The 26115-nt window shown below is 35.1% G+C and overlaps 1 protein-coding gene across 1 annotated transcript in view; it reads left to right on the top strand.

Moving 5' to 3' along the window:
* Positions 1-5306: 5306 nt before the first annotated feature.
* The window catches only part of KIF6 (kinesin family member 6), a gene marked incomplete at both ends in the record, with an annotated part of 136392 nt that continues 115583 nt past the window's right edge, over positions 5307-26115 (top strand). Inside the window, 5 exons of the mRNA XM_079532826.1 lie at positions 5307-5372; positions 5914-6020; positions 8843-8917; positions 15278-15425; positions 18250-18359. Of these exons, the coding sequence (XP_079388952.1) occupies positions 5307-5372; positions 5914-6020; positions 8843-8917; positions 15278-15425; positions 18250-18359 (506 nt within the window). The remainder of the gene's footprint in view (positions 5373-5913; positions 6021-8842; positions 8918-15277; positions 15426-18249; positions 18360-26115) is intronic.

The following is a 26115-nucleotide window of genomic DNA, read 5'->3' on the forward strand; positions in this document are numbered from 1 at the left end:
GGATATCTGAAAGACTTTTTTTTTTTTTTTTTTAGAAAGCCTCTTTTTCTTATGCCACTCTTATAGACATACATACTTCAGTATTACCGCGTCTCTTACACGTGAAGTTTGTACTGCTTCTGGCAGAGCTGATACAACATACTCAGCTGATACTATACTTTTATTTAGGCCAAGTGTTAGATCTTAAATTCCAGTCATTTAAGAAAAAATAGAAATGGTTTCTGGTCATGCAGAAGATACAAACTTGGCACTAATATTTCCAGGAGTTGAATGATGAGACAAACTCAGACTTTGGCAAGAGTTTTGACTCTTCATCCATTCCAATTGATCTGTGGAAAGGTTTTAATAGAAAGGCTTCTAATCATTATCTCAGCCAAATAGCATAATAGCTGCCAAAAATAAGTCCATAAAAAGTAAAACTTCGGGGGGGGGGGGGGGGGAGAAGAAGAAGAAAGGCTGTAAAAGTTTGGTCTATAATAAAACTTTCAAGGCTGTTTATTTGGAAGCACATTAAGTTGCTAGGTGACATAACCTAACACAAGTCCTTGAACTTCCAGCTCCAATATATACTATGACCTGCATTATTTTTAATCAGAAGAAAACTACATGAGTAAAAGTATATGACCAGTTAGGATGCTGCAGCTATTAATTCAGAAAGCAGTAGCTACACTTTTTAAAACATGCAAATGCCAGATCCTGTAACTCTAATCTCATATATGGTTCCAAAACTGTTTAAAGCCTATAGGGTACACATGTTCTAATGCACTTTCTCAAATACATTAACTGAAAACGTTTGACATTTATCTCTGAAATTTATCATAAATTCTTGGAGTAGCAATTGATTTCCCAGAGAAGACAAAGGAAATCTAAGGGAAACCAAAGCTTTTCAGGCCTCCAGCATATGAAGCAATCTCTAGACTAGTACACAGTCTGAAACAGTTAGCTGTCATCTTGAGGATTATTTTTAAAGACTTCCTTCAAAGCAGTAGGAAATGGAAAAACAGTTCTTTCTGGTTCATAGTAAGAGGAAGATGTCCTTCAACTCCCTCATCTTTGTAATCAGCTCGTTGCTGTTAACTCTAATAATGAGCTCTTCCCCATGTGTTTGGAAAATTTAAAGAGCCAATTTAGTTCTTTAGTTATTCTCAACAGAATATTCCTGCAATTGTGGGTTAAAAAAAGGATACTTCTCATGTTTGTCTCAAATCATTCCAGTGATTTCCACCTGGAGATTAGAAATCCATTCCTAAAGCAACATAAAATTTCCTTTGCTGCAGCTGCTACTGTTTCAAACTTCAGCCTTAAATTTACCACAGGATCTCCATAAGAAAAGGGAAATTATGGTGAAGAGACTTACAAGGACAATATTCATTTCCTTACTATTTTCTGTGTTGGGCAAGCTGAAGTAGGCAAAGATCTTAGAGACTGAGAAAAACAACATTCAATAACTTCTGGAAGATTCATCTCCTACAGGTGAAATGAAGATCTAAAGATGCACAATAAGATAAATAATCATTCAGTGGATGTGGATGCATACAACTGCTGACTGACTTAGTTATAAACAACAAGAACCTTGTAGCTTTTTCAGTTATGAAGTTGACTGAAGGTTCCCTGCAGCATAAAAATTACAACTGCCTTACAAGCAAAACACTTTATTTTTGTTTTGTTTTGTTTTTAGAACAAACTCCACAGTATCAACCAGCAGCGACTTTATACAGAAGACAGATATGCATTACTCCCGCATGCGGAGATATTAGCAGGATTAAGATGTATTAAGGAGGCTAATCTCCATCAAGCGGCTTGGAAAAAGAAAATACTCAAACTGTCCTTATCTGCTTATTCCTAGTATGCTTCTAGAAAGACATTTCACTGATCTTGAAAAAGATCTTCTGGTATAGAGGCTTTGATTTCACCTTCTGGGTGAAACCCCTGCTAACATAAGTTAACAGAGTCATATAGTATTTTCTCTCAACCTGATCATGCTTTCTTCAGTAACTGAAGGGATCAATCAGACAATTTATTTTCTTCCAATTTAAGTTTTGTACATTTGTTCTCATGTCTACCTTAAGAAGCTTCTTTTGTTTCCACAGCAATTCTCTATAGTGCATTTACGTACAAACATACACAGTCTGTTTTCTCTTCGCTAAAGAAAGCGCATCTTCTTGGTCTCTTCTCTTACAGAATGGCCTCCATCAGCACAATCATTACAATAACACTTGTATTCAAACAGTTGAAGGAATAAAAATAACTATAAATACACACAAAGCAATTGTGAGAAGGCATTCTTCCCTTTATAAGACATCCATTTTTCATCGAAGAATCATGGCTGCCTTTTTCATTAACAGCTGCCATTTTGACTTCCACAATAACAAAGTCTTCTTCTAACAATTTTAGGTGAATGGATTTCAGCTTGCAGCAGAATATGTTGTCACTAATCCTCAGATGCATGCTTGCTTGGCTTTGTAACTTGTTTTACACCCAATAATTCCTCTAATCCTCAAGATTACTCATTTTTCTAGATATCTTAGTTCTCTTATGACTCTCAATCCTGTGTTATCAACGTTTACTTTTTGTGACAATACATAAAATATTACACCTCCTCAGTGAAGACCACTAATAGTTTTCTTAAGTCAAATAATACTTTTTCTTAGCAAACCATAATAGATCAGCCTTTAACTAGTTTCTCATCTATCTTACATTCTCCATATCTCCAATTTACTGCATTCAGTATACCACATACCACATTCAAGAAGAAAACCTGGATAATTTTGAAGCTCAAATAAATGAGGCAGCTTTCATATCATAGCAAGGCCAGTAAACCTAAAGTGTGCTGATTCTATGCTGGGTGCCACTGAGATAACATGCAATTACTGAAAGCAATATATTGAGGAGCACAATATACAGAGGCACCCTACCATCTTCACACGAGCAGCTTTGTAATAGAAGGCCTATTTTGAAGAGAGAATTGTGAATCCTTTCTGTTCTCTTTGTTCTCTTGCCACACAAGTGACCATTTGCAGGTGGCCCAGGATTCCTTCTTCCCTTTCAAAAATTTGGCTTGTATTTTTATGCTGGAACTTGAGTTAGAAAAGGCTCGTTCACTTCTCCATTTAACTACATAATATCCAAATTGGTTTGCATAGAGCTAGTCAGGATGTCTCTGCATAGCACCACAAGTTCCTCTAGTCTACAGCTCAGGATTTGTGTTGTAGGACACCTGAAGTCTTTACAGATCAGACTTTGTCCTCAAAACAGTACAGTCTCATTCACTTGATTCGGTCAGCTACTAAACATCAACAGACATAAATTGGCTTTTCACATAGCTAACTACAGTATTGCTATGTCTACTGTCCAGTTAATTTGCAATCCAGCTAAACTGCTATAACACAAAGGAAAGCACAACAATAACAACAGAGCAGCAAGGTCCTAGGCTGCAGTAAATGAGGATTTGCTCAAACGTAACAGCAACATACACAGAAACAAAGGAAAGAAGCTGCTTACCCTCAAAAGGCCTCAAAAATGCAGAAATCACCAGCAAGATACCCTTGTCTCCATTGCCAACCCTTACATGAGGTCTAGGAAGGAGAGGATCCTGGCTCCACCCCTTTTTGTCACTCAGGTACATTGCATGCACCTGGACTCTCCTGGGATGGCCCTGCCTTCCCACCAGGTGCTCAATCATTGTCTCAAGCCATGACGTAGAATTTCTGCTACAGCTGCTAACATAGTTGACTATCCCATTTGTTACTTTCCAAGAACACTATACTCTTTCTTGTCCACTTCAACACTAAATTAAATACATAAATGCAAAACCAGCTCCTGGACTTTCAAGTAAACATGTTAATTCTTTCAGAATTATGGGACTGATATTATCACCTCTCTCCTCCCAGATCCCTTTTCCTCAGCCTGCATTAATCAGATCCTAAGTGTTCTGCTTCCCACTCAGCTGCAGTAAGTTTCCTCTTGCAACTCTGCAGTATTAATCACTTCTGACTACCACCATCTGCAGGATCCCAATCTATACTGACAAGGGATAATTTTTTTTATATATAGTTTTGGAGTGGCATTAAGATGGTACTCAGTACTTGCTCCACTATCCCATTTTGACATCTTGTTTCTTCTCTGCTCTCTTAATCACCAAGTAATATTTTCCATTTGCTTTCATTTTGACCCTTTTGACTTTTGTGCTTTACTTCAGCTGGTAATTAGTTCTTTCCTGTTTCATTCCCTAAAGGCACACTACTCGTTCCTCTGATGCTTTCTGAGATAGTTGTTTGCTCACATGGGACAGGAAACCTTTCCCCTAATGCTAATGCTTTTTCTAATTTGGAATAGAAAGTCAACATATTTTTCCCACATCTGGGTTAAAGAAATTTCTATTCTCTTAATTAATCCTCAAATTAACTCCCTGATCTTTCACTTAATTTTGATCTTATAATCACTTATAATCACTGCAATCCTTACTACTTTGTCTCACCGAAAGAGAATCATAGAATGGCTCAGGTTGGAAGGGAACCTTAAAGCTCATCTAGCTCCAATCCCTACCATGGGTAGGGCCCCACCCAACCCAGACTTGAGCACCTCCAGAGATGGTGCACCCACAACCTCTCTAGGCAGCAGTGCCAGCGCCTCGCCAACCTCTGATTAATTTCTTCCTAACATCTAACCTAAATTTCCCCTCTTTTAGCTTAAAGCCATTCTCCCCCGTCCTATCACTATAAGACCATGCAAAAAGTCATTCCCCTTTCTTGTTTATAAGCTCCCTTCAGGTACTGGAAGGCCCTAATGAGGTCTCCATGAAGATATCTTCTCTCTAGACTGAACAAACCCAACTCCATCAGCCTTTCTTCATAGCAGAGGTGCTCCAGCCCTCCAATCACCCTCATGACCCTGCTCTGGACCCACTCCACATCCCTGCCTTGCTGTGGGCCTCAGGCCTGGACATAACACTCCAAATAGAGCCTTACAGAGCAGAGCAAAAGGGCATCAACTTCTGTTTCGTCTTTTCGGTAACCATTTCACAGAACAACTGGGTCCTACTATTACCTCTTCCAAAGTTACGCTCCTTCAGCAAACCTGCAGCCTCTGTTCCTCCGATGCAACCTTTGCAACTTGCAAACTTCAAGTCCCCTTACGCTATACTGAAAGAATGAAAGTTTTCATTGCATGCTACAAATTATCCCTCCAGACATGACGGCAGCCCTCGCGCCCGGCTCACGGGGCCCCGCGGCTCTCCCAGGGCAGGCTGGGTAGCGTTGCATGGTTACTGTTGCTACGCGAGCAGCGGCGCGGCGGCCCCAGCAGCGATGGTGAAGGAAAGCATCCGGGTGTACGCGCGCCTGAAGCCTCTGGGCAGGCGGCAGCAGGCGGGGGTAGGAAGGGAGCTCGGTGCTGGCGGGGTCCTACGTGAGGCGGGAACGGGGTGACTGACCAGCTTGGAACCACCGAGAAAACTTGAGGCGTTCGGCGGGATTTAGGCTGTTAACGGTTAAATATTGTTCAGCGCATTGAGGGATAATGCAGAGCTGCCCTTAGCCTGCTGTAATAGCAAGGAATAGTAAAAATGTTCCCGCTTATCCCTCAGAAGCATTTAGATGCCTGCCTCACCGTGCTTTGTTTAATGCCCATACTTGTTATTGATAAAATTGTTTATTAAGCAAGCTGTGTCAGAGACTCTGCATTTCTATTTCACATATTACTGTAGTGCCTATGTGACAACAAGCTGAGACCCCCGTGCACTTTTTTTTTTGGAACAATAGCTGTAGAAAGATGTGCTTGAGCGTTCAGGGCTTTGAACTAGGCAGAACTACTTTGCTCTATGTTATTTTGCTATCTCACTAACTATGTTGCATCTAAGGGCTGTGCTGCTTAGCAACAAAGCTTACTTTGTTAACTCATATCCACGCTCATTAGATTTACTCAGTTGAGGATGAAAAATCTGCATCCAGTCTGGAGATTATCGTGCCACGTGATTTAGCAGATGGGTTTGTCAACAATAAGCGAGAGAGCTACAAGTTCAAGTAAGTGAAAGTCTCACCTTTGTATAGTGACACACATCTGTAGAATCACAGAGAAACCTATTCCTAACATAGTTTTGGTAGAGGTAGCTTTATATTCATACAGTTCCTTTAACAAGAGCAACACTTCAGCATATCATGTTCTGCAGCTGAATGAGTCTGATAAACACTAAAGTTGCTTCTGTTTGTTGTTGTTTTGTTTGTTTGTTTTTACCTACCCATTGCATACCATTATGTGTTCCCATCTTGATCTATAAGTCTTCCACTCCTACAGCTTGTTTTGAATTCACTGATGAATAGCGAATGCAGCACTGTGTTGTTTTCTTGTGACCTAGCGAGTTGGCATAGACTAACCGAAGTGCCTTTATGTAAAACACTGTTTAAAAACAATGTTTTCAACACAACGAAAACAATTTAAAAAACGGCTGAAAGAATCAGAAACTATCACAGTAGATATCTCACAGTGGAACGTGAATAATTTTTAGGAACTTAAAATAAGTACTAATATTATCAAATTATTATTTATCTTTTTAAAATACGTAGAGAAAATTTTAAGAATTTTGTGAATTCTAGATGTATAACCACTTTTGAAAAAAAAAAAAAAAAAGACATCCTTAACTTAGTATTCAAGGTTTTTTAAAATACCAAATCAAATAAATTATGTTATTCTGTGCTACTAAAAAAGAGCCACAGATGAACATCTGCAGTTTAGCCTGATGTCATTTTACATCAGCTAAGGAAATCTGTTCTGCTTGCAAAGTGAGGAACTGCCTTCTCCAAATTGATTTTATGCAAAAATAGCTTAGAATGCAAATGCCCAATGAACACTTTTATTCTGATTTACTCCAACATTTATTAAAATGTCTGTAGTAAATAATGCTAAGAAACACTATGACTTACTATCCTCAAAGCAAAAGAAAAGTAATACTGTGGATTAAGCATTTTTTTTTTCCTCCATAAAGCTTACAGCTGCATAAAATCTGTGTCCCTTGGTCAGCTTAAACATTAGTCTCCTTTATTCTTACTTTCTTGTATGGGAGTCAAATACAATTTTTTGAATGACTTGACTAATACAGTGTTAGCAGAATAGAGTGTATATTTTATATACTGCATTTCTTTCAGATGTTGTATATACCCTGCACATGTTTAAGGCTTTTCTAAATACCCTATGAGGTTCTATATTAATGTGCAATTCCAGACAGGAGAAACAGCACAGCAGGGCATGAACAATCCAGAAGTTTTCTGAAGTGTATTGATTCCTGAACTTCCTAAAACTTAGTTAAAGAGCCAATAAGGGGAGGAGGATCTGCTACACCTCTTATTTACAAATATAGGAGGACTGATCATGGATGTGAAAGCTGGGTGGCCTTGGTTGTAATGACTATGAAATTGTAAAATTCAAAAACCTCAGAATAGGAAACAAGGAAGAAAGCAAGGTCACAACCTTAGACTTCTTGAGAGTGAGAGTTAGCCTGTTCAGGGACCTGCTTGAAAAAAAACCCACGAGACACAGCCCTAGATTGTTGGGAAGTCCCAGAGAGCTAGTTGTTTTTCTAGGATTACCTCCTTCAGGAACAATCTGCCCTGATAAGAAATTAAGCAGTGACAGCAGGGGCCTGGATGGTTGAGCAGGAGCTCCTGACTGTAGACAACCTTAAAAAAGAACTGTATTAGAGGTGAGAGCAGGATCAGGTGACCCAAGAAGACTGAAGGATGGGGTTTGGAAAGTTTATGTAAGTGCTCAGTGAGGGGAATTGAAAATGAGCCAAGCTGCTGTGCTCAAAAGATTATCAGCAAGAGTACAAAATCCACCAAGGCCATTTGCTGTGATGTAATTAATATGGAATCCAGTTCTATCGAACAACTTAATTAGTGTCCTGGATGATGGGACCAAGTTCATATTCAGCAAATATTCAGTTCTGTGTTATCTGCAAATGGGGGGTTGACATACCAGATGGTTGTCCTGCTGCTCAGAGAATCTGGAGAAAAAAACCAGTAGAAATCTTAAAGTTCAACATCATGAAATGCCAAATCCAGCTCCTAGAGAGGTAGAAACACATGGACCAGTACAGGATTGTGATTGGCTAGAAACCAGGTTTTCAGAAAATTACCTGGAACACTGTGTCCAGTTCTGGGCTCCCGTAAAGGGACTGGGATGTCTGACACGTTAGGAGAGGTTCAGAGTGCTAGGACTCTTTACAGAAAGAACAGTCTGAAGCGGCTGTTTATGCTCCCTATATGCAAATAATCCAACCTGATAGGACAGAACCCTACTTCAGTTGACTCTTCCTTGAGTAGGGGAATTGTAGTAGGTGGTCCCTTCCAACTTCAAAGATATATAATTCTCTATGAAAACTGCAGTTGCTTTACATAGGAAAGATTTAGTTAAACATTTTCCTTTAATGATTACTGTATGTGTGCAACAGAATGAAGGAACTGGTTATTTAAAAAAAAAAAAAAAAAAAAGAAAAACATATTGGTAAGACACAGTATTTAGTTATGGTGTAACCTATTTATCCAGGTTCCAGTGTGGTGCCAGTTACAAACACTGATTCTCTCGGTAGATCTAAAATGAGGATTATCTTTCTCTAAGCCACATCATTTTATCAGAGGAATTTATTGTGAAGATCCCATCAATGCAGCTCTGTGTTTAGCAGACTATTTATATGCAATAGTACAACAGATGCTGTGAATAAGACTACAGGGAAAACATTGTACTAAGTTATGTAAGCCTAATGATGTAAACATCAACTACTATAAACACAAGTATGAATCAAGTAGTGTTTTAAGATTCTGAGCAATTATTCTTTGCTTAATATTTTCAGATTTCAGAAAATTTTTGATCAAGAGGTGAAGCAAGATGTGGTTTTTGACAGCATTGCCAAACCAGTGGCAGAATGGTACGTTGTTCTTGAGAGTAATTAGGATCAAAAATAGATTTTGTTGTATTAGTTAGAGGAGAGCTGCCAAGTGTTTGCCTCATAGTAAAAGTGTATTGATGTTTTGATTTTCTGAATACTGACATATCTGAATCTGGGAGATATAAAACAATCCCCTGAGAATTCTATTTATGGTAAAGTTGCATCGTTAACTCCTAAAACTACACTGATACGGTAGTATTTTTTGTTGCACAGAAATAGAAATCCATGTATAGTTATCTTTTTACCTATAATATAAGCTCACTTCATTGCATTAGAAAAGTATTTTCTATACAGTTTCATGAATCACAGAATCATTGAGTGGTTAAGATTGGAAGACGACTTCTGGAGTTCAGCACAAAAATGATAAACAAAAATACTACCTTCTTATTTTTTACTTTGCTAGTTCTGTTTTTGTTTTTCTGGACTTTTAGTAAGGTGTAAGCATCAGACTTTGTTATTTGTGGAATACTGTCATTGTTTACTAATTTAAAAGCAGGCTTATGTGACCAATTTTTTATTCTGACATGGATATATTTGTGATGCAAGTGTGAGAAATAGCAGTTTGGCTCACCTGCAGGTAAAGGATCTTCACAACTGAATTATTGCTAATGTGAGTGACTTATGTAGAAAAAAAAAAAAACCTGTAGAGTTTATATACAGTAAAAAGACATCTACTTTTTGGATGTCAGCTTGAAACAGTGTAGCTTACTATATCCCCTAATTTGAGAAATGGGAGAAGGAACAGCTATAGATTTTGTAATTTAATAAAAAATGAAAACTTCATTAAGTTTTCATCTCAAACAGCTATTAGTCATGTTCATTATGACTTAAATTTAAGTTCAGAATTGTTCAAGAATACTGCTTATTATAGGTTACAGTTTGATAGATGTCACTCATACTATTTTTGTGATACTTATTTTCTGCAGTGCTTTTGGTGAAATTTTAAATGTATTTGAGAATTTCAGTCAAAATAGGAAATTATATTTCAGCTTGCCTTTTTAGAAACACTTTTTTGAAATTTCAGTGGAAACTTACACTAAGCTCTCAGAAACGATAACGTGCACATTTGGACACCAATGTTATTTTTGAAATATGAGACATTACCAAATTAGATTTGTTCCATAAATCTGCCAAAGCATAAAGAAGAAACGTCATGCTGAGATACTTTGTTTATTTTAACTAAATGGAACTTTAATCTGATCACCAAATGAGAGAAGATACCTAAATACTACGTGTAAAGACACATTCTCCCTGAGAAGTGCTTTTCCAGATCCTGCAAATTAAGTTTTCTTCTTTTCATCAGAAGTATTATGTCTGGGGACTGTTTTTACCAAGATTGTACTGATTTATTTACATATTTCTTTGTTAGTCTTATAAAATGACCGTGAGCCACTGTTTTCTAAGATTGCAAAAAGGAAAAAGAAGGACTTTGGTAAAACATTTCAAGTCAGCAAGAACTGAGATGAGGAGATTGCTTACAAGATCTAAAGATCAAGATATTTTCCACTTTCTTCATGTAGCAATTGGACAGATCAATACAATGGAAAAGGCATTACAACAGAGGTTGTAACAATGATGTAAGGACTGAGACACTAGAGAGGTGCTATAAGGGAAGGAGAAGAAGATTGCTCACCCATATCAGAAGTTTCTAGGTTTGCAGGGGAAAGCTTCACCAAGGAGGGATCTCCAAGAAGAGACCCTTTGTTGGGGGCAGTCAGCCCTTAAATGGGATCAAACAGAGGTGCAGCCAGGCTCCACCCTTTCCTGTCATGCAGTTGAATTGCCTTCACCTGTGCTCCCAGGGCTGACCAGGTCCTTTCCCCAGGTGCTCAATCAGTGGTTCAAGCTGTGACTCAAGAGTTACCTTATACTTCAGTAATCCAGTATTTTCATAGCTAAGAACACCTCTCTTCACATTACTAGTCATTTAAAATGAATCTTCAGGGCTCCAATTAAAATAACAATATGAACCTGAAATAAACTAGTGAAAGCAAAGTAAAAGCAAAATTTGTTTCTGATTCCCAGCCATTACTTCAATCTACAAATAGACACTCAAAGAATTTAGGCCTTATTTAGTACAGCCTTTTTGATTTAAGCATTTAAACATTTTTTATTTATTTACATTATTCAGTTTTGCTGTAATGGCTTCTGGCTCTGGATTGACTTCATCCAGCAGCTATCAAGATGAGATTCCTGTATTTGTCTTTAATATCTGCTGATGTCAAAAGCTTGATAATAAGTTCACGCTATTTCTTGAGATTATTTTCATTATTAATTGAAGCTCAGAGTAACAAAAATGGAGTCAGAGTGTTCTGACTTTCCTGAGGAAGACGATTGTACTGGTATTTATAAAACACTATGTTTACATCGTGTAAACATTTAGCATGTTTTCAAGGAATGGTAAAGATTTTTTTTTACAAATACATTCCTCTGTTGATCTTTTGTATGTGTGTGTGTGTGAATTATGTCTATTGCTAAAAAATTCTCTCTTAAAATCATAGAATAAACAGGTTGGAAGGCGTCTCTGTAAGTCATTAGGTCCAACCTTCTGAACAAAACAGGTATAGCTTCAGAGTTTGCTCAAGCATAGTAAAGCTTTGAAAATAAACCAAAGATGGGAATCCCACAACTCATTGTGCATCAGTTCCAGGACTTACCTGCTCTCATTGTGAAGAACACTTTCATCATATTTTGAACTTCTTTTGCATCTTGTAACAACTGCCTTTTATCCCATTCCTTCTTGGAACAATCCATTCTGTAACAGAAGGTGACAATTACACACATGTATATCCTCCTCATCTCCAGGCCTCTCCTTAGAAAACAACTCCTTTTGCTTATCCATGTATTAATGTTCTCTAGCTTGAACCAAATTGGTTTTGTTAGAATCACTCTCATTTCTTTCTAGCATCCTTCTTGGATTGGGAAATCCAAATCTGAACACAGAACTCATTTTAGAATTTATTTTTATTTACATATTTAAAGTTACTATAGTTTGATGGAAACTTTTTGTTTGATTGAACAAAACTTATCACAGAATCATAGAGTGGTTTGGGCTGCAAGGGATCTTTTAGATCATCTAGTTCCAGCCCCCCTGCTACAGACCAGGTTGCTTAAAGTCCCTTCCAGCTTTGTTTTGATTGCTTCCACGGAGGGGGCATCCACAACCTCTCTGGGCAGCCTGTTGCAGTGTCTCATCACCCTCACAGTAATGAATTTCTTCCTAATATCTAGTCTAAATCTACCCTCTTGAAGTTTAAAACTATTTCCCCTCATCCTGTTGCTACATGACCTTATAAAAAGTCCCCCTTCAAGTACTGGAAGGCTAACATAAGGTCTCCTTAGAGCCTTCTCCAGGCTGCAGAGGGAAGCAGCTGTTATACTTAGGCACAAACTATCCTTCGGTCTCATTAACAAGAAGCATAGAAACAAATGAAAAGTTCTGAGTTCATAAACTTTAAATAGAAAAAAAGAATCATGGTAAATTGAAACAAAATGTATCCAGAAAAACAAACCACAACAAAACAACCTCAGCCTGCTTTCAACCTCTGTCTAATATCACTGAGTTTTATACCACTTTGAGTCATCTGAGATACTCAAGAACAAAGTACTGAATGGTATTTTGAACTATAGCAACTAATCATAAATTTTCTAGCTTCCACTTGAGAAACTTCTCACTTGAGGAATGTTAACAAGTTGTAAACACAATGGATCAATGAATTTAAGCATAATTACTTGTGTGAGTCAGACTTTTGTATCACACTTTTGTTTAGGAATGTTGTGTCTTCCCACCATGAAGTAAGTCTCTTGAGTAACAGCAATTGTTAGTATGCAGCTCTGCAGCAGTCATTTACTTAAATAAAAGTCTACATTGCTGTTTTTAATGAAATATTAGTTTTTACTACACTTTTTTTTTTTTTTAATTGCCACTAATTATGAGTAAATTAGAAAGTGCAAGGTAACTGTTAACAAAGAATATTTGAGGGAAAACAACAAAATGTCCTTGCTCCCTTTTAACTACATTTGTAGATGTATCCATTCTAGATAGTGCTGTAGCTGATAATTGATACAGTTTTTCTGACAGATTTTGCTTAGTAACAATCAGGGAAGAGACAAGGTCTTCTCTTAATATAAAAATATTTTTTTGAAGCCCTGAATCTTGTCTTCTTTTCAGACAATCACATAATCACACAACGCAAAATAGAAATGCTCTTTAAAATAGCTGCTTTTTCTTACATCTCTAAACCACCACCGTTGCAAGTACGGTGTTACAACAATTCTAATTTTCTCTTTTATTGGGTGACTAACAATCAGTGCTTAGGGAAAAAAGTCAAACATGGCAATCTACCTTCACCTAGTATTCTGTTAGCTCCCGGTTAGTTGTAGTTTAGGGACTTTCTTACAGAAAATTAATTTCTCATCATCAGAGAACATTTTCAGGAATTAATTTAGTCTCCGCTGATGCCTGTGTGATCTTTTAGTGTCCACAACATCCACTGCAAGGAATTTCATAGCTTAACACCATTTTGCATGAAGAATCATTTCCTCTTGCTTGTTTTGAACCTGCCATCTGCAAACTTACTTTGATACCCTTACCTTCTGACAGATAATTACTGTATTCAGCATTCAGATATAGTGGTGGTAGGCATTACAAATTCCTAAGATAAATGAATGAGGTGTTTCCTAATAATGAATGTTTTGATTTTTAACATCTGGAATCTAAAATATATCTATATACACTCTGTCTTGTGGGTGTTTTGGTCTTTGGGAGCAGATGTTGGTTGTAGTTCCTTTTAACATGTTTCTGTTTTTTTCTCTGTCATCCTACTGTAATGGATTAAAATAAGCAATTTGGCATCTGCTCAAGCCTTTAAATAATAATTTGGAGAACCATTGCATCTCTTGTGGCGCCAGACTAGCAGTTATCTATATGTGGTTCTTTTTATCTTATGCAAGGGTTGTTTGCCCCTTTTTATTTATAAACAAAATGCACAAGAATAATTTATCATTTCTTTCTGCTTATACAAAAGGAATGGGTCTTTAAGCATAGTAAATCAAATCCAGAGTAGATTGTACTTCTGATGCGTTTCATCATGAAAGTAATTCCTTCTTGATTATTTTATGTCTTGTCAGCCTTTTTTATTATTCATATACGTTCTTTGTACTTTCATACTTTTTGTCAGGAGATACTGGATTTTTGGTAGAAAAATTTCAAACGGAGGGAAACTTTTTGCAATGTTGGCTACTGAAAAGAAAGAGAAAAACTGGCCCTCCTTAATCTGATTTCTTTATCATGTAGACTGTTGCCGCTTCTGGTTTGGCTGGCCATGTGAATAATACAGTCAGTAACAGATTTCAAAGAGTTACAAATTATTTACTCAATTTTTGTTTGTTTTCAGACAACTGAAAATTCAAAATAATTATGTCCTCTATCATTTTTACCTCACTGTTTATAGTTAGCCAGAGTGCAGTACAGGATGTTAGAGCACTTAAAATACATTTCAAGGTCATGACAGTTTACAACAATCAACAAGAAATTGATCTAGAAACATGGAGACAGATTTTTACCTTCTGAGACAGAGCTGGAAACAAATACTTATCAACTATGAATATCAACTGATATTTTAAATATAGTGTACAGAAAGTTTTACTTTTAATATCAAGGGAAAAATGAAAATTTACGTTTATATTTCAGATATCAGCTCATCAAAGGTGTCTTGGTAAAGATACAAGCCTCTCCTTAAAACAGTACAAGAAACTTCACTAGCTGTTAAAAAGAAAATAACTGCTGAATTATTCTGTCAAATTGCACCAACTTCTCATTGGTGGAATCTAGATTACCACAATTTGGGAGTACCTTTTTCTTTCTTTGCGTTAAAATTGGGACTAAAAGTCAGGATCAAATATGTTGTGTCATAATGTCAAATATATCACCTCATCAGCCATGGCTGATGAAAATCACATCTGCTGTAGTCTAATCCTACATATACCCTGCTGAGTGTGCAGCTGAACTACTGTTCATCCTACTAGTGTACAGCCTATCTTCTGTTCTGCTGTTTAATGGAAATCAGATGAATACTGAGAGTCTGATGATTTACAGAGAAAAACATTTTGGATAGGCTTTTGTTAGGTACTTCAGCAAATGTGAGGTGTGAAAAAAGATGATCATGTCTTAATGGCATTTCAGACTGTGTAAATTCTATTGAATCTGAAATAAATATGTTGAATTGAAGACAGCTGCTATGCATTTAAGATTTACTGTGAACCACATTTTGGTTTTATAAAAAGCTTATCATAAAGAATATGCTCTATATATTAATTTTTTTAAAATTTTTTTTATAGTGCTTTGGCAGGATATAATGGTACTATCTTTGCATACGGCCAAACAGGCAGTGGCAAAACATTTACGATCACAGGAGGAGCTGAACGTTACAGTGACAGAGGCATCATTCCCAGGACCCTCTCTTACATTTTTGATCAATTGCAGAAGGTATGGGAGATTGTTTTCTGCATCTGTTGGTTTTCTTTTTTAAATGACTGGTGTAAAAATATTTAGCTATATTTTGAAGGACTGTTTTTATAATACTGTCATAAAGTAACGGTAAGAAGCCCTAAAATTAGTAATTCAGTAATGTTTAAGAAAACAGGTAACTTTTCATGAAATATTACACAATAATGAGCTGCTTACTGTTGGTTACCTGCCTTTAGAATGAGACAATGGATATGAAAGGGTGTTGCTTTTTTTTTTTTTTTTTTTTAAACCACGCTATTTTTTCAGTGGTTTCTATTATATACATTCAGATCACATCAGCAGTTGTACTTGTCTCATCTTCACTGCTTTACCCTTCTTTTTCATTGCATGCATTGCATCACATGCGCATCCTGCAAAAATAGCTTTGACTCCTATGCAATGATAAACCAACAATATTGCATTAAATAAGGACCATTTTTTTCACTCATCATAAGTTATATAGTTTCTTTGTGCTTGATTGATACTCAAAAAAAAAACAGTACACTTCTTAAAATACTCAGCTATTAACTCAGCACAATTGCATGTTCATATTTGATGCAATTATTTATTAACTATAATACTGACAGATAGCTAAATTATTCTGAAAGTAATAATTTTCAAGTCAGTAATGCAGGATTTGAAAGAGAATAAGTATGTGTATTCTTCTTTTCTGTCCTTTTCTTTTTAACTCCAATTACATACTTATATGGAAAGTTTTATGTGTAGGTGATATTACTAATAAAAGTCTGATTCACTCAGCATAATTGAATTGAAAGTGGTCATATGTTAGGCCCATTTTTTAATATAATTACATATGTATAACTTATGAATAAATTATGCAAATAGTAAAAATGTCATTAATATTTATTATTATTATTATTGCTGTTATTTATTTTTCCTAATGTACTCTTATTAAAAAGACAAAAAAATCCTTTGGTCTGTTTTTAAAACAGAGTCAGAACCTAAAGACAAGTTAATAGTGGCTAGAAAAATACTTTCAAAAGTAATAAATTATATTCTGAAAACTAATTTTGCATGTGTTTTATGCTAGAACTGTCAATTTCTAGTGGAGAAATAGTCATTCCACCTGTGTAAATATGGGTTTGGCTTCACCAAAAAATTTCAACAGTACTAAGTACAAGAAATATTTATATTTCATTCTCTGCTACTTTTTTTCCTCGTCTTACAATATTTCTGACATTTATAGTCCTCACCCAGTTATTTCTTTTCTTTTAATTGTTTTTAATATTCCATAGAAGATTTTCCTACCACCACCAACTCTGTGAAACTGTTGTGAGATTACTGAATTTGACACAGCTGTTAAGGTAAAACACACAACTCTAGTGTGGTAATCAAGCCAAATCTAGGAGCTACGAACTTACTTTTTGGTGAATCCATAAAGTAAAATGAATGTTATTAATGCTCCATTTCACCATCTCTAGTTCTAGCCCTGAAGAACTTAGGAGGGAAACTAAGTACGTTCAAAACAGTTTTATGATTACACAAATCAAAATCTCCTACAAAAGAGTGTCATTGTTGCACTTACAAATTATTTAAGCCAATTTAGAGACCACTGCAACCCACTGAATTTGAAATCCTGTACTCTTCTTAGAACAAAAAAATCCATCGCATCTCCTGTGCAGAGAAAGCCATTGTACTTAGCTGAAGGAAAATATGGGAGGTGTAACTTGACCACAACTTAGCTTTAAGTCATTTCTGCAGCACCGTAAATCCAGAACAAGTGAAACTTAATTTCACAACTTCTTCATTTATTCTATATACAGAAAACAGGGCAACAAACAATGTTTGACAGAAGGTAATAATGATATTTGAAATACTACAAGCATACTCTAAAGTCTCAACAGTTAAGAGCAATGAAACAAAATCAAATAAATGCAAATGATTAATAAGAAAACTAGTCTTAAACCTCCCCTAAAATATTTTTTATTATCCATTTATATTAATTTTTCTAATAACTAAAAGACAATTCCCAACTAATATACTACCAGAACTGGAAAAAAAAAAAAAAAAAAAAAGCCTAGTTGAATAGCAAAGTGGATTTTTAAGTTAGTTATTTTGAATTTCACATTTGAAAGAATTCTATATTTAGTCTTCTAGCTGACCTTCAGCCTACAGGTTGGAAGGATGGCATAAGTAATATGTCTTATTTTTGTCTAATACAAGGGAACTCTGAACATCAGTAACCAGCCAACAGCATTCCAGATTTAAAGAACCTTTTTCTATAAGTATGTACTTGTGTGTTTTACTTATTAAAACAAATACGGTAGAATAACTTCATTTTTATGGAAAGAAATAAGTGGATAAAGTGAAGAGATCTGAACTCTGATGACTGTTTATTATATTTAAAGTAAATTTTATTTTGTCCTTTGTAGCAGTGATATGAGCAAACAGTTGTGCTTCTGCAAGCATAGGGGGCAAAAGCAAAAAGAGAAAAAAATGTGTTTTCTATCTTTCTATCTAAATACAAAAAGAAAAAACAAACTCTACTTTCTTCTAATGAGCATATTGGAGTTCAGGGTGCTTCTATTTTCATGTATTTTTTTAAAAATTCTTCCTTTTTCTACTTTAGATTTCATGCATGTGGTGTCTCAGAAAATATATAAATATCTCTAAATGAGAATATAAACAATGCCCAGGAGAAGAAAAAGAAACAGAATGAGAAAACAACTTAGAAGTAGCGATAAGTCTTTCCTCTGGCCTAGCTTTCACTTGTGTTTATAGATCTTCCTTTGCCCAACTGTTTATTTACTGTTTTATTATTTTTTGTTTGTTTGCTTTTTAGGACAACAGCAAAGTCTATACAACTCATGTTTCTTACTTAGAAATCTACAATGAATGTGGTTATGACCTGTTGGACCCAAGACATGAAGCTTCCAGATTAGAAGATTTGCCGTAAGTGACAATAATACATATAATAGACAAGCAAAACAAAAATCACTGTCAGATACCACGTATACGTGATGCTAGCATTTACTAATACTTGGACAAGGATAGTTGGAAAAAAAAAAAAAAAAAAAAAAAAAAAAAAAAAAAAGGCATGTAGGTCACAAAAATTAAGTCCAGCAAGGTTAAAGACCTTGCACTTAACAGGAAATTCAAAACCTAAGTTTCTGAAAATCTCTACGTTCCTCCTGAAAGAAGAGTTCATGGCTTGCGTTGATCTTAAAATAACAAATGATAAATAGTTAAAAGTGAGTCTGGAAACCATAAACCTTCTCACTCAGCATGACAGCAGAAATGCGTAAATAGCAATTTCATCACTGCTGATAAAGTGCACCAAGAACTGCCAACGGACTAATATCAGAATATAATTGAATTTTCTGTCAAAATAGATAATTACATTTGTAACAAACTCATTTCTAATATTTTTTCCCCAAAAATACGTTCTGGAATTACTACATATAATTCTAGAATTACTATAAGAATTACTATAAGATGTACCTTAAGCTTTCTACACAGCATGTGCTAACCAGGAACTGTAACTACAAAATCTTTTAAGATCAGCCTTTGTAAGACAAAGTAGTCTAGAGAGAAGAAAGAAGCCAACAAATTCAGCATATGAGACTGGACTGCAGATTGGTCTCCCAGCTTCACTTCACATATAAAATAATGAAGAACTCCATTTTTTAATGAAACATTGATAAAATACTGTTGTTGTTGTTTGTTTGTTTTTTTATCATGAATGTACGACAGCTGTTCTGAAAATCATGCCTCCTGTTTTATTACGTTGGCTAATATTCAATTTTGTGACAGATAAACAGCAGTAAGGTGGTCTGAAAAAACAACATGGAAGTGTGTATAAAACAGATGTGTCACTGAATTTGTCAGTGCAGGAAAAATGACACCCATTGGCATTCATTGACACTGAAAGCTTATTGATGTTAAGCACAGTGAGGTTATGGTTGGTGAGCATCAGCAGCAGTGACATGAAAGACAAGCTACATTCCAGATTGGCCATGCACAGCTGTCACACCACAAAATGAAGAGTGTCTCAATCAGCTTATCCACACAAATCAGCAGGTTATGACCAGGGAACTGCATGTGGAGTTGAATATCAGCTTCAATGCAAAGTTGGAAGATTGCAAAGTTTGTGCCAAGTGGGTCCCATGAACATTCACGTAGGAATAGAAAGAACAACATATGTGTATCAGGACCTACTGAACCAAAATGAGGCTGAAAGTGACTGTTACCAGGTATCCAGATACCTGGATTGTATCATCATCAGCGATGACACATGGTGTCACCACTATGAGCTAGAGTCAAAACAACAGTCCATGGAGTGGTAATACCCAAATTATCCATTGAATAAAAAGTTTGATACACAGTCCTCAACTGCTAAAATAAATGATGCATGCTATCTTTTGGGATGTAAGAAGGGTTACCCTCTTTGATTTCCTGGAAGTCAGACAAACCATCAACTCTGACAGCTGCATCATGATTCTGACTAAGCTGAAGATTCAAACTTTTAAAAATCAGGCCAGAGAAAAAGAAAACCTTTATCTTGCAACACAACAATGCCAGGCTGCAAGCAAATCTGAATACCATGGACACATGGCTAGTATTGGATACGCTGTCCTACCACAACCACTGTATAGTCCAGGTTTGGTACTTTCTCACTTCTATCTGTTTGGGCTGATGAAGAATGGGCTGAATGGACAACATTTTCCTAGCAACACTGTCATCATAGCAGCTATGAAAGTGGGTCATCTCCATCAAGTGCTAAATTTTATGAGCATGGCATGCAGGCTCTTATTCATTGCCAGTAAAAATGCATAGCTAACAGTGATGACTACATTGAAAAAGTGTTTTGCAGCTGAGAAGCTGTTCTATCAAATAGTGCTATTCTGCTCTTTGTATTGTTTTTAGCTTCCCTGGAAATAAATAGGAGGTAATGCTTTCAGTGTGACCTAATATATGGCTATTACAATTTCAGTACCTCGGTTGTCAAAAAGTATGTGTTCTGCAATAAATATACACCTTCATCACTTATATTTAAGATCGTGTAAAATTATTCAGTTAATAAGACATTTGTTTATTTTTAAGATATTCAGGGGTTAAACTTTTAGAAATAAATTGTAATGGCCTGAACTAAAATGAGAGAGAAATTGCATAAAGTGTAACTACATGATCAGTTATATTTTAGTTGCTTGGACATATTCTTGCAAATGGCAAAGTAAATAGCAGTTACAGAGACTTTAAAATATATTAAGTGTTTATTACCTGATACATATTTCATTTTTTAATGAGAATTTTATGTATTTAAGACGTTTTAGGGTTGTACTGGTGGTAAGCAAAGTACAGAATATAATTTACTCGGGTTTCTTTGAAAGCACATTTTTCATAGCAATATTTTTTTAAAACCTTATTACTTATTTTACTTTAACAGGAAGTTGTTTAATATCACTGCTTTAAATTCCACCGTAGATCATCAGGCTTTTAAGAACAATAAAAAGCCAAATGCTGTTTTTCTGTAGCTTTATAAATATTAGCAACCTGTGCTGATATTCTCCCAACTATGTACAATAGACAAGAAAAATATTGAAGAATTATATTATTTTAGAGAAGGAAATAAAAGATTAGTTAGTTTAGTAGGTATGCAGATTGTTTTGGAATGTTCTTGCTATCTACATTCTTGCAAAGATGGGATGGATGCAGTTTGCTTCAGAGGTAGGTAATTCTGCCTAGGAAGCTCTGTGTTAATGGTTAAATTATTTATCAGTTTAATGAAAGGTATAAACACAGTGATGATATTTGTGTAATAAAAGTTAAAATATTTTCACAACAGAGTCATTGATAATATTTGAAAACCAGGGAATGAAAAAAGTATTGATTTTTAAGGTAGAGTTGAATGACAAAAAATTTTGAATTGCCCATTGTATCTAAAGATTGCATGATTAGTTCTGGAATTCTAAATTCATTTGCAATTCAAGATGAGACAAGGCTTTCATTAAAAAAAATCTCAATTTTTTTTTGGAAATAGATTCTGACAAATGGGTGAATATAGACTGCATGTTCTTCTATGTCATTACTTATACATATGCAGATATGCATCCCAACTATTCATGTCCATTTATGTTCTTCCACTGAAAAGATGCTTTCTTTTTGCTTCTTACTCTTCCTTGGAGCCATGTAAACTTTGGATTCGGTCTAATTTAAATGTACAATATTCACTATATATAGCAAGCTTGTATTTTTTGAAAGAGCTAAGTCTTTACAACACAAACATTTTCATGAGTTGCACTGTAACAATATTCTATGTTTACAAGAAGAACATACTGAATATGTGAAGCTCATTAACAAGATCTAATGCAATCATGTTTCTAGTAGGTACATAAACAAATATGAGTTTTAAACCCCAGTAAATTTAGTTTAACAGGAAAAAAAGTTTTCTAAATGTTTAGTTGTTATGATTTTACATGTAGTCCATAAAAATTACCTTTTGAAATACCCTAATGCCTAATATACAGTATTCCTTAGTTTGCAAGCATAACTTGTTTTTGTTGTAGAAAGCTGGATTTTTTTTTTTTTTAAATTCTGTGACACTGTAGCTGAAGTTTATTCAGATGTTTATTCAGATGCAGCTTCAGTTCAATTGACTTATTAGAATGTAAAAGTTTTATTTAGCATCAATAATTCCATTCCATGCTTATACAAGGAAATAAAAATTAAAATTGTTTTCAAGTATATGAAAGGCATGAAACTACTATTGTAGTAGAATATAGGTGATGAATGAGTATTTGTATTCTGACTGCCATCTCTTGTTTCTATGATAAATGATTTGCAGGACTGTTCAAATTAGGAGTTTTTCTGAAGCTCTTTTGCTCCAAGATTTTGCAAGAGGCTTTGTCTTCTAACAGGTTTCCCATTACACAGTCTGATTTGCGTAGCTCTATGATACTGAATCAAATCAATTTATCTTCAGTTATAATCCAGTGGTATAAGTTCTTCCTAACTGGTTTGTATTATTTATAAAGAACTTGAAATTTTCCTAACACTAAATAATAAAACAAATGTAAATTCTGAGATTGTTGAATTGTAAATCGTAGACAAAATCATATAAAAAATTTAAAAATTTGCCACTTTTAACTGTCCAAATTATGACAGGTGACACTCATGCATGTGAAGACAAATTAATGCTGGCTTATCTTAAAATAAGGGTCTGTGAGTCAGTAGCTGAGGAACTGCTTCACAAGGAGAATGGACAGCAGTTAATCTGACCTGTCAGCCAGCAGAAGTGTTTCCCCGTTTGTGGGTCAAAATGCTTTAAAAATCACCTTTGATACAGAAATACAACTTACTATGCTTTAGGTTAACTCAAAAAACTACAACAAGCAAACAAAACTGGTTAGTTTGTATTGAATCCTCTGAGAATCCATTCCTAGCTTATACTTCAGAAAGATGAAAGTTTTTTTTTTTTTAAACTACATATTAATTTCAGAGAATTCCACAAAACAGAAAAGATTTTAAGCTATTAACCAATTAAATTATTCAATTACCAATGATGATATTACATATTAGTAACATGCAAAACTGTCACGGTTCATGGAGTCGGTATAAGATATTTTCACTTACTCTAAATTACCATATTAAACAACAACTTCAAATAATTTCTATTCTTCTATTTCTTCACCTGCCTCCAAGGGCCTACAGAGTTACTAAACTACTGACAAGTAAAGCTGAAACAGCAAATATGACAATCTCTCATACTGTTACTCAACAGAAAAAAAACACCCAGCACCACACAAAATCATAAAGGCTCAAGACACAGTTTTCTAAGTACAAGTGAAATTGATAATTTCCACTAATCTCCTTTTTGATGCAAATTAACCTGTTCCTTGCCTATAAACTCTAGATTGAAGTGTCAGCCCTTCCCCTTTGTTTATTAATGGAGAGATAGCAGACAGCCACTCTCAATCAGTTTCTCAAAGATTATGCTCATTACAATTTAAAAATATTGCATTTTAAATGTGTAAAATAATGTCCATTCACATTACATGTATCTAATTATGTCTGTATGTATATGACTTTATGTTTGAATGATCTCAAAACAAATAGGTTAGGAAGAAGTCAATGAATGCTTTCTGAAGTGATTTATCTACATCCTCTGTAGGGCGAATTTAATCAGTTCAGATTACTGCCGTCCTGTTTCAGACTTTACTTTCAAATGAAACACTTCAGTATTCAACAAGTATTTTATTATGAATTATATTATTACAGTTGTCCATTAATTTTGAAAGTTGTATTTCATTCATGCATGAACTATTAATTTTATGTCTCAGTTTTAACTCATTCTGGACTGGGCCAAGGCAAGGTGAGAAAGAGGAAGTGCAGAGTTCTTTCTGCATCTCAGTAAGAAAGACCTGACAACAAATAGTATAATAAGATAACTGCTTAAATAAGATAGAATAAGAAGAGGAATGTAGGCAGTGAGTTCTTCCCTTTATATTTGAGGTGCACTGAGTTCATGGAGCATTGAATGAACCAGAATTTATTTTCTCATGACACAGTGCACAGAACGGAGTTGATCCTGTGTGGGGAAAGTTCTCCCTTCTGGCCTCTTGAGCTATTACATTTATTATTATCTGCACAGTCTCCTTCTCATGCTGAGGTAGTATCACTGTATTCTGCTAATTATAGCTGTAAATGTTATATAACCTCATATATAACTTACGTCATTATGGTTCATTATTTTTAGATGTTTATCAAGTTTTTGATCTTATCTTAGATATCTTCAGTTTTAACCCCCAAAGACAGATATAAATGTATGAAATGTATTTTTTAAGTTGTCATTTGTTTTCCAGAACTTTTCAATTTTTTTTTGTTAAACAAATTGGTGAGATGCTATCAACAAACCAAAATAAACTTTAACATCAATATTTACAAGTAACATGAATTTCATAGAGGAAAGTATTCCCCATGTAAGACTCTCTTGCATTATGGCAGCTCAGCAGATGTAGGAAATAGCCTGAGTTAATAAAGGCATAAAAAAAATGCTGCTCACATCTGTATAATCAATGAATATAAAGATGTTATAATTATGAAATAAACCAGAGAGTTTGGCTAAGTAGATTATAATAACAAATAGAGAATGGATAGAATACTTACCCATATCCTGGGCTTAGCTACAAAACTCCAGAGGAGGGATCTCCAGAAGAGGTCTTTTCCTGCTGGTATCCAGCTCTTAAATGGGTCTAGGAGAGATGCAGCCAGGCTCCACCCCTTCCAGCAGCGCAGGTGAATTGCCTTCACCTGTGCTCACGTGGCTGACTCTTTGCTAGCCTCAGGTGATCAGAGGTTCAGGCCATGACTCAGCAGTTCCCATACACCATCCTACAGGTTTCCTAATCTGCTACAGATTCCCATCCATTAGGCCAAATGGAAAAAATTCTTTGTTTATAAAGAAAACAAAATCTTTTCTTTGCCTTCTTTCAGTCATAACGGAAAACTTAACAGAGCTGTTCCTGCAAGATCCAAGTTAAGACTATGAAATTTAAACATTTCATTAATTTACAGGAAGCTATATAAAATTCTGTCATCATATTATACAGTAATTTTATAGTGCAATAAAATAAATCATTTTATTGTTATTTTGGAACTTGTCATTTTGAGACAGTTTTAACAGATGCTTCTTAAGATGTAAGAATTTGTACTTCCATTTGGAAATCCTCCTAATAGCTATAAGGCTATTGTATAGGAAGTTGTCAATGGTTTGGGATGTTCCTACTGTCTTCTTTTTATTTTAATAATCTTCCAAGGCTTTTTGTTCAAGCTAATATCTTTGTTGTTTGGAAATTATTAGACAAACTATGTAGTATGATTAGACGTTCTAGAACTATGCCAAATGTTCATATTAAAGCAACACTGCTTTCCTGTATTATAAAAAGAGGGAGATGATTCTTACAGTACAGTTTGAAAATTTTAAAATTTATCAAGACATGGTATTTTAATTAAAAAAAATCTACGGGCTTTAGTATGTGAGGCATGCACAGACAGCATTAAAGCAGACACAGCTTTATCAAAATATTGATATGCAAGAGCAGAACTGTGCTTTCAGAGTTATGTTCTCAGTTGAGTAAGCAGGTTTTTATAACTGTATCGGGGCTATTTTATCCTAGAGCACAAAAATATAGGGCTTTAAACAGGCAGCAATCATACTTGTAAAAACAATTGTTATACTTACTAGAGAAACAGTGTGCCTATGTTTACTTGTATTTTTCTTTCTGAAAATAGTACGTGCATTGCAACATGTTCAGATTATTTATATATATCCACTCCAATGTTTTGACCAAAGGATAAATAGCTTCTGTAATATTTAAGAGTAATACTACGGGATACTGCTTGGCTGCATAATTTGTTTCTGCAAATTTTGTCAGAAAAAAAAAAAATAGACAAACACCAAACCAAAAATCTAACCTTTATGTTTTTGAGGTAGCTTGGACTAATTAATGCGCAATAAACATCTACAGATAAAAACTCAAGCCCTGTACTCCCTCTTGTGGTTAACCTTGAGGATCATGAAATATGTACATATTTATATATTTAAATACACACACACAAACTGTTGGCTTCTTGTTCTTTGTTTGTGTTTCTTGTTTTTACTGTTGATACAGAAAAAAATTCTTTTTAAACTTAAAGAAATTCTATTTTC

Source organism: Tetrao urogallus, assembly GCF_951394365.1.
Source record: "Tetrao urogallus genome assembly, chromosome: 2".
NCBI lineage: Eukaryota > Metazoa > Chordata > Aves > Galliformes > Phasianidae > Tetrao > Tetrao urogallus.